The 10,378-nt window shown below is 30.3% G+C and overlaps 1 protein-coding gene across 1 annotated transcript; it reads right to left on the bottom strand.

The window, feature by feature from the left end:
• Positions 1–1,528: 1,528 nt before the first annotated feature.
• Positions 1,529–10,378, bottom strand: LOC108738701 (cyclin-dependent kinase 6-like). Its single transcript, XM_018472234.2, has 7 exons — positions 10,201–10,378; positions 5,490–5,597; positions 3,400–3,710; positions 2,707–2,874; positions 2,489–2,649; positions 1,987–2,125; positions 1,529–1,930 (listed from the first exon to the last, which is right to left on the bottom strand). Exons 2-7 carry the CDS (start codon positions 5,560–5,562, stop codon positions 1,841–1,843), a joined length of 942 nt encoding a protein of 313 aa, XP_018327736.1. The 5' UTR covers positions 5,563–5,597; positions 10,201–10,378; the 3' UTR covers positions 1,529–1,840.

Below are 10,378 nucleotides of genomic sequence, written 5' to 3'. Positions count from 1 at the left end.
CCTAAAACTAGAACAGCCCACATCCTTAACTATTTGCGAAGAGTAATCTAATCTAGGTCTACCTCTACCCCTCCTAACTCCTGTTTCTGCCTCTAATATATCTCTGACTAGACCTTCATGCCTGAGAAGGTGTCCCACTAACCTATCTCGCCTATTTCTTATTAACATCCATAGAGTCCTCTGCTCTCCTATTCTTTCTAATACCTCTTCATTTCTAACCTTTTCTACCCACGTTATTCTCATCATCTGCCTATAACACCACATTTCGAAGGCTTCTAACCTTTTCTTTTCCGCCGCGCCCACTGTCCATGTTTCTCACTCGTACAACGCCATGCTCCAAACATACACCTTTAACAACCTTTTTCGAATTGCTAAATGACCAAATCATCTAAAAATCTTACTTTGTTTCAACAAGTTAATACCCACCGTTAATAAAGTTCATCAGGACGTTTACTTCAGTGAGTATAAATTAGTAAAANCTAACCTTTTCTACCCACGTTATCCTCATCATCCGCCTATAACACCACATTTCGAAGGCTTCTAACCTTTTCTTTTCCGCCGCGCCCACTGTCCATGTTTCTCACTCGTACAACGCCGTACTCCAAACATACGCCTTTAACAACCTTTTTCGAATTTCTAAATGACCAAATCATCTAAAAATCTTACTTTGTTTTAACAAGTTAATAACCATCGTTAATAAATTTCATCAGGACGTTTACTTCAGTGAGTATAAATTAGTAAAAATGTGTCTTTTATTGTATTATAATTATACAAATAAAAAAAATTGATATGTCTGCCTATAGTAGTATGGAAATTAGTACCATTTTATAGGTCCATACGGTTATAAAATATGTACAAATGATCTTTAAGAAAAATTGTATGTCTGTACGGACTAATTTTCAAAACGGCTTAACCGATTTAAATAAGGCTTAACAGCCAATATGAAGATTGTCTATTTATTTGTATGGGGTAATTTTCGAAAAGGCGGAATTGATTTCGATGAAGCTTTTTTAAGAGAAAGATGTAGAAGCTGGTTTATAGTATGCCTAGTAATTAAGTAAGAATAAACTAAATTTACATTTTGATACTTATTTTTTCCTAAAGGTTTTTATTAAGGAACTGATTATTATCAAAACTGCATCAAAAATGATAAAAAGTAAATATTGTTTCAAATCAACTTCAAGTGTATTACTCAAAATAAATACTCAGTAGGTACATATCATCAATAAAACTGACGTTGAAAAGTATTGTGCGATAAATGTGCAGAAAAATAAATATCTTTTGTGTGCATTACTGTTAATCCAGGTAGAATTCAAGTTAAGTTAATTTATAACTAATACTCGTCTGCCAGTGTTTTATTTAGTGCAGTTCCACAGATCTCAATTTAATTTTCTTGTATTTCTTATGTTACTTACCAAAAAATAAAAGTAATAGAAATAAGTAAGTAAATACCATATTTCAAGTCAGAGTCGTGGGATATGGACTATAGCAAATAAATCTCTTCTCCACAAGTGATTATTTTGTAAACTGTCTTTATTGGTAATTAAAAAAATATCGAAATTATAATTTGATATTTTTAGTGGCACTTAGTTTAAAACTTACGAACTAAAGCGATTTTCGTTGTAAAAGCAGAATATGTATATTGTAAAAATGTAAATATAATTTGTAGTATTGAACAACAATCCTAATTATCTAGGATTTCATTTCGTTAAAAATTCGTTTTATTCGGTTCAGTTCATAAAGCTAATTTTGTACTGTTTGGCAGATATTATCTATTTTATGGGTTGGCTTAGTTGAGAAGGAAAAAACTACTGTACTATACATAAGGCACTTAATTTTATCATGGATTAATCGGTTCTTCTCTGAAATAGTTATGTTCCAGAGCTTCTTGGGCACTTATTCGCTTATCAGGGTTAAAGCACAGCATTTTCTTAAAATTTAAATAGAAAATAATTATCAAATAAAAACACATGTACATTATCGTACCATTATAAGATCATAAGCATTATCACACATATTTGGAATTAAAGTCCTCAAATTTAATTTTTTTCTAACTTCAAACGAATTGTACTTTATAGGAGTAATAGTTTTAGGCCATTCCTGTTCTGAAGGCTTACCTAAAATTCTGGAAAAAATCAAAAAATTATAAGATGTAAAAATTTAAGTATATACTTAAAAGCAATTGTGCCTTGTGTAGGTCGCACATATATCAAATTAAAGGTCTTGACATTATATATTCACTATAAAAGAATGGAGGACGATTGGGCACACAGCTCTCACATGTGTGACTAAAACGCGCTCCATAGGAATAGTTCACATTCATCCAGACGGGCATATCGCGAGTACCGAGTAAAACTCAAAAACTCCAAAAATGTTAACTGTAGCACTATCTACATGACTAAAAGTATTGCGATATTTTAGGGCCCAAACACACACACTATATACCTATAACCACTTTGCTTAAGTTCATAGAAAGATTATTACTTACTGAAATATTTTACTTAATTGATCCCCTTCTGAACTTCCCCTGAATAAGGGTTTAAGTGAATACAATTCTGCAGTAATACATCCAACCGACCAAATGTCTAGTGGAGTGGCATACGGAAGTCCCAAAAGAATCTCAGGTGATCTGTACCATAACGTTACAACCTAAAAGAAGTAGTATTTATTTGAATTTGCTAAACTCAATGGGTTTATCACACTTACTACAGATGTCAGTCTCATTTCAAAGTCGTAAGTTTTGGCCAATCCGAAATCGGCCAATTTAATATTACCTGATTGGGTAACTAGAATGTTTTGGGGTTTTAAGTCTCTGTGAACTATCCTATGACTATGTAAAAAATCTACGCCGCTAAGAATTTCTTTTGACATACTCTGAAATGTATAAGAAATAATTTTAATAAAAATAGTCCATTAAAAAATGAAAAATTTATGTTTCATTCCCACCAGCTACTAACAGTCGGAATGGCTGGGTGGTGGTGGTGGTGGTTGGGGAGAAGCAGACGAGACAGACGAAATGAAGATAAAAGATTAGGGAATGAAACGAGAGGATTTCAGCATTTGCTTAAATAATACAAGGGAATCACAGACGTATCAGGAATCGATCCTTTGTCATTTCGAATGTTAAGGTAAGATCTAAACCTCTAGACCATATTGCACAGTGATAATCTAATAAAGCCGAGCTTTGCGAACTTAACAAATCAATTAAAAATTAAAATAAAAAAAAACAAATTAATCTACATTCTGAATTTAGTCTACATAATCTTGGGAGTATAAGGATTTTAAATTTTAAAATGATTGAATAGTAGGTATTTGCTATTACTTGTGATGGTTTTAAAATAAACAAATTAACAGTGCCAAGTTCGAAATATTATAAACAAATTAAGATTAATTTTTTACCCTAATTTTATTAGTATTTATTCCTCCACAAAACGAAAGCGCTTGCTTTTCTATGTATGACGCTAAGTCTTGGTCAACATGTTCAAAAACAAGAAACATCACCAACTCCTTCTCAAATCTTTGTCCATGGCAAATGTCCAAAAGCCTAACAATATTGGGGTGTTCATATGTATCGAGTTGTTTGAGAAGTCCAATTTCTCTTAAGGCACTCATGGGGATACCTTCTTCTGATAAAGGTACCTTTACTTTTTTTAAGGCAACTATCGTATTATTCGACCTGTTTCTGGCCTTATACACCATTCCATATGCTCCTATAAAGATTAGTAAACAATTCATAGATTGTTTTACTAAATTAACTATAATTATACAATATGACAGTATATCAAAAAGAAGTAGCATAAAGTGCCTCCTACAAGTACCAGAGATGTGATTTATTTGAAATGCTTGCATTTAAAATTAAATACAAAATATAAAAATACCTATTTAAATGCTTTTGTGAGAAAATCATTTTGTATTTTATTTAAAATACTTTTCCAAAAGTATTTTCTCTTTGTAAAATGTAAATGTTTTGCTAATATCACCGATCTAATGATATAAAATGATGAATGAAAGTTGCTCACATTGGCTACTAAAGGTATTAGAAGCTTAAAAAGGGGACAAAGAGACATTCCATGAATGTCTTCTAATTGTTTAACTGAAGACGACACAAAAAATTCTAAACTCCTTGGACATGGATAATCTAAAATATTGAATCGATATTGTTTTCCGGGTTCAATATCATAGTCCATGGAATTTTGAAATTCAAAATTGATATCAGCACCAGCCAAATCACCACTTATCGTACCCTTAGCAAGAAACTACGAAATTTTATGAATTACTACGAAACATCCCACAACACAATATCGAATTGATATACGTCACCTGTGTAAAACTGAAAATTACATAATAATGCCTATAATCCAAAATTCTTAGAAAACGATTCGGAAAACTTCACTTGATGAACCCAAAGCTAAACAAACTATGAATTCCATTTCGCTCTCTTATTACAATGTGTAAAAGATCGGAAACAAAATGGGGTTGCAGATGTTTTGATATAAAATGATTGATGTTGATTTTACATCAATAAAATTATTTGCAACCCTATTTTGGTTTTGATCTGTCACGCTAAACAAACTATTTTGACATCAGTATCTTTTTACCAATTAAAACGGGTGACAAAGCAAATGAGGAAGCATATAGAAGAATTATTTGCTGCTGAACTGAAGAAACTATAACATAAGGAAAGAAAAACTATATCTCAATCACTTCAAACAGAAAAATATGAATCAACTCAATCATCTAAACCTTCGCAGCTGGTGATATAATGCAAACATCACTATTAGTCTAGAAACACTCCAGTATTTAAATTCTTAAAAAACGTATTAAACTTAAGTGAATGTAGAAAATTAAAAAGGTACTACAAAAAAGGATTTTGAAAATACGTATTTTGCATTTAGCATTTAAAATACGAAAGTGAAATCTATCATGTATTTTACATTTGAAATAACAAATCAAAAAAGTATTTGCATTTTGTATTTAAATACCTTTAAAAAACCATTTTGCACATCTCTGATAAGTAGCTACATCATCAAACACACTTTTTATATTTGATAGTTATCGGTAAGTTAAAGTATCTAAAAAAATTCCGTATTTTTTCCGCTTGTTTTCAAACAAACCATAAAACACCATCTTGTGATTACTGTTACAAGTTAGTAAAAACAAAAATAAAAGATCCATTTAAGTAATACGTGATGCCGTTTTGAGGAGTTTTGATTTTCTTTCCCCTTATAACGTTAAGTACAGTTTTTCTCTACCCCCCACTCCTCACCCTTCCTCACTCAATGTTACGTGTTACGTAACAGGTTGCTTGATCCCCCTATAACGTACAGTGACATTTTACATGACAGCCACTCCCCCCACCTACGTTTCGTAATATTCCCAGAAGCTAACATATAACATTTACCTTATTTGATTAAAGGTCCTTAAAAGGAATGTTAAATAAAACAAAGAGTACTTATACTAGGAATAATATCATTATATGTAATATTTACCTTTACCAATAACATCAATTTCTTCGTATATGTTCTTGGTTTGAACATTTTCGGAAGTTCGTTCATATGACATATTTTTAAAGTCCACTCCTACACACTGAAATGTCTCTAGAAATATAAAAAAGGCATTTACTTGTAAGGATAATTGCTTACAGCAAGTTTCTATGGTCAGCTATACTCAAGGCCAATGACAAAACTATTTAGCGGTTAAATACAAACGTATGACCTCAATGTAATAATCACGTACAATAGCGAACTTGAACTTATAGTTCCGGCAAGGTTTAAATCATGTTCTAAGAAAATAGTTTCGAATACAGTTCAAATACCCATCCATGAATAAAATTTACAGCAAAAACCGAACCTCTATAATATCGATAAATACAAGATGCAAGTTTTATCAACATTGCTGTAAAATAATTACCAAATTTAATATAAATAATTCAACGTATCTGTTACCGGTATTAAACGTAGATACTGAGATACTTAAAGTACATTGTTTTCCTTAATCGTGGAAATTGTGAATACTTGAAATTGAAATTTATGCTTACTGATAAATAATAAAAACATTATAGTTTCAAGCATACCGAATGCTTCCTTTGGTGCAGATTTTATTGAAATTTCATAAACACAGACATTTATATATGTGGAATTGGATTATATCGCGAATCGCAAATTTACACCTTCAGGGGTGATATTTTGAGAACTCAATTTATAATAGATGATACTGTTATATAAAAAACCTTTGTGCAAAATTTCAAACTTCCTGAGCTCAGAGCCTTAGCCGATATATTAAACATCCTTTTCACCCTTTTTGGGGTTGAATTTTCGAAAGTCCTTTAATAGTACTCATCTATGTTTTATAAGTAAACTTCGTGCAAAATTTTAAGTCGTTAGATTCCGGGGTTTGGGCTATACATTGATGGTTTAAAAGTAGCGAGTTTCTTAAGGATATTTGGGAGGTATGTCAGAATGTTACGAGACAAATAAAAATTTGGAAGAACGTTCCTCATTCAATTCTAAAAATTTTGTAAAAATTTATTGAAATTTTCAAAAATTGTAATTTTACACGTCATTTTATGAAGATTCCTTAACCGAACAGATTAAGCTACTAGAAATTTCAAACTTTTATAATAAGTAACTTGAACTCTGGAAAATCACTTTAGTGTAAGGTTATTCAAATTCACTATATGGTTATCGAGGAAAAAATGAAAAATTAGCTGAAAATCTCGTTTTTACTTGATAATATAATGATAATATTTATAATTGTCTGAAATAAATGCAATTTTAAAGTTTTAATTATTATTTAAACATATTAAAAAGTTTTACGCTCATTATTAATAGAGATTGAAACTAAATATTTTTTTGTTTCGAAGTTGAAATCAAGGCATATTCACTGCCAAAAGTCAGTTAAAAATTTTCCATATTATTCGTTATTTCTTATTTTATTCAACGTTTTTGGTCAAATTCCAAATTTTCTCTCAAACGTATACTTTTTTTTTAGTATAGATAATATTTATTTGCCTCATGATATGCTGTAAAACCTAATTAATCACGAATTTCTAATTTTATGTGCTCTTGTCTCTGATTGTACCTCCCAAACATCCTTAAGTCTAAGTGAGATGTGAAGTTACTGGCTGATGATGAAGATACCGTAGATAGAAAAGGTTATTATCAATGGCGGGCTATTAGAAAGAATAGGAAAACAAAGGGCTCTGTGGAAGTCAATAAGGAAAAGGAAGAAGAAAGAACAGGAATAAAAAGGAGAAGAGGTTGATTTAGATTAAATTACTGTACACAAATAGTTAGGCATATGGGATGTTCTAGTTTTAGAAAAATGCGAAAAAATAATATGAAATCTAAATTAGAATTACAGTTGATTCATTTAAATGGACTACAAAAGCTTAATTCGACTTTTTATTTATAAAACATATATGGTGTTTAAGAAACATAAGTTAAGTTCAAACATGTTGTATAAACTGCACATAAGCGTTATGTCCTCTTTATAGAGGGTAGATAACGTTCACTGTTGTGGATAGCAGATAACCTTACCATTGAAAGACTACTGTTACCCATCCAAATTTGGAAGGATGGCTAACTGTTGTTGATGGTTACACTTACATTTTAACTACAGTGTTCATAACTTATTTTAACTTAAGAATTCCTCGATGAGCATTTCGCCACAGCCACGTCTATCTTAACTGCACCAATTTCCTTTATAATCCTACGTGGAACATTTCATTGTATGTATAGTGATATGGTGAAATAAATTGATAAAAATGTACTTTATTCACACCAACTGCTAATGCTGGTGGACGGGCAATCTCTCCGGACTTAGCCGGAGAATAGGGCGGAAGGTTCTCTTCAGCCTGCTTTCAGGAATCGTGGGAATGGGTGTGCGGCAGTTGGGGTGAGTAAGATGAGACGGATGAAATGAAGACATAAGAAGTACGAAGACTAACTATTTGTAGAATATTACTGTTGCCCCTGCATTTTCCTAAGTGACTCAAAGAAACCACATAGGAACTTGGATCAGAGCAGATAGACCCGAAATCAAACCAGTGACTTCCCGAATGCTAAGCAATAGACTAAACCTCTAGGCCATTTAGCTCGGTAGTAAAGTGTACATTCGTACTACTTTATGAGCAAATAAACTGAAACGTATGTTATGTAGCATACAAAGTTAGTTACGACTCACGTTCACCCTCCTTGACTACTCTTAATACGACGTAATATATTATACATAGACGCACTCTATAAAGTCAAAACTGCTTTTATTTTGCAGGACAAATGATTTATTAGCAATAAATAATTTCCGTGAGATAAATAAGTCAAACGTGTGTAATTTCAGCATGAGAAAAGGGAATAATAGAGTTATAATTTTCAGCGGTTGTACAATTTTTTAATTAACAGTTTAATTAACAATTAATTTCCTACTTTAACCATTCTGATAATATAAGCAATAAAGAGCAATTTTCTGTTTTTTTGCATTTCCAAGCAAAAAACACGATATTAAATTTGATAAAGTACGTATTAGAGAATGGAAAATCCTTACTAATATCCAGGATTTTTGTAATAACGCAACATTTTTGTAATTACTGTTTCTCATTTGATTCATATACTTGCACCCCCATAATGAGATCGCATTTGACTATATTGTAATTTTCTATGCATTATCGACATGTAAAAATGTGTAAAAAAAATAATAATCTTTAACTAATCCTGCAATTTGACTGAATGGTAATCAAAAATGTTTTTAATCATATCATACACATGTAAAAAGTAAACAAAAAAGTTAACAATCATTTTACTAGTTTAAAAAAAAACACATTTTTGATACATTACAAAATTGAAAATATTTTAAAACAATGGTGTTATGATTTTAATTGATGATATTGTTGCTCGTGAACTAAAAAAAGTATTTCATATAATAAATTGATAATATTAAACAAATAAGATAATCTGCTAATTAAAATTAAATTAACATAGTTCATAAAACACATAAAATTGTAAGCTTCAATTAAATAATAAGTATTTATGTATGAATGTATCTATATCCAAAACATATAAAAGCACTACCTAAGACTATCAATTTACAAAAAATGTGTTGATTAAAATATGAAAATACATATATGTACAAAACAAAGATTTGGAAAAAATTCAAGAATCTTGAAAAGAATAGAGTAATGTAGATAAAACCTCATTTTTATTTCAAATTTTAAAATGGAGATAATTAAATTTTTTTTAATTAGTTCTACTGGGCATTACGCGGTAGTAAATTATAGTTTTTGTAATATTACGAATTGTTTTTTTTTTCTTAAACTAAAGTTGTAATTAAAAGAAGATTCCGTGGTAATAACCGTATTTATGCTTGGGAAGACTTTATAAAACTAACAGCAAATCAGAGTATTTCAAATTTACATTAAAATACACGGTACAGAGGAAATGAGCGTACTCTAGTGTGAAATTGAGCCAAAGACCGAGACCATAGTAAATCTTTAAATCCATGAGATATTTAAAAATTAAAGATCTACTTTATGAAGTTATTATTTTCCTCAAACTCTGGTTTCAATTTATAAACTTCAAACTGTGTATATTGAACAAAACTGTGTCCTTTAAGTTACCCTATTTTACAAAGACCTAAATTGAAAAAAAAATTATGTTTTCTAAAAATCTACCATATTAAAAATATTAAAATTGAAAAGTATTTTATGGGGTAGTCAAGTCACAGTTATTTTACCATTAATGAATAAAGAACACATTTTTGGGGGTATGTTTTAATTTTTTTAGAAATAGGTACATATGAGCGCATTATTTTTAAAAAATCAAACGCCTATCTAGGTATATAATTATTTTTTTAAAGCACAATGGAAAAATATTTTTAGGCCGTCCTTTGATACCTTTACCCTATGCGTTTTTTTAATAAACATAATTTGCAGACAAAATAATCAGTTTTAAATTAAAAAAATTGAAAATTACAACTATAACGGTCGTTGCACGTTTACCAATAACTGACATGTAAATTATCACACAGTACGTATTAAAAAAATAGATAAAGATGCTTTTTTCACTACAAACGCTGAAAATATTTATTGAAACTTTAATTTTAATTGTATGTCTGTGTATATGAAACAGGTAAAATGGCCCTGTGGATGGTAGTTAAAAAACAGACTTGTTTGAAACGTAACCGATTAAAGATTCAAAAGTTCCTTACCATTTAAATTAAAATTGCTGTATTATGTAATTCCTTATCACTCCTTTGACTTTACCGAGTACTGACGGGTAATTTATAAATTTGTAAATTCTCAAAAAACTGAATTAATGTAAACAAAATAATTTGATGAGAAAGAAAACGGATTGTAGGTTATACTAGCAGAAACCTGAATGCCGCA

The sequence above is a fragment of the Agrilus planipennis genome, unplaced genomic scaffold, assembly GCF_000699045.2.
Source record: "Agrilus planipennis isolate EAB-ADULT unplaced genomic scaffold, Apla_2.0 scaffold36, whole genome shotgun sequence".
NCBI lineage: Eukaryota > Metazoa > Arthropoda > Insecta > Coleoptera > Buprestidae > Agrilus > Agrilus planipennis.
This window is presented reverse-complemented; position numbering and strand designations above follow the sequence as displayed.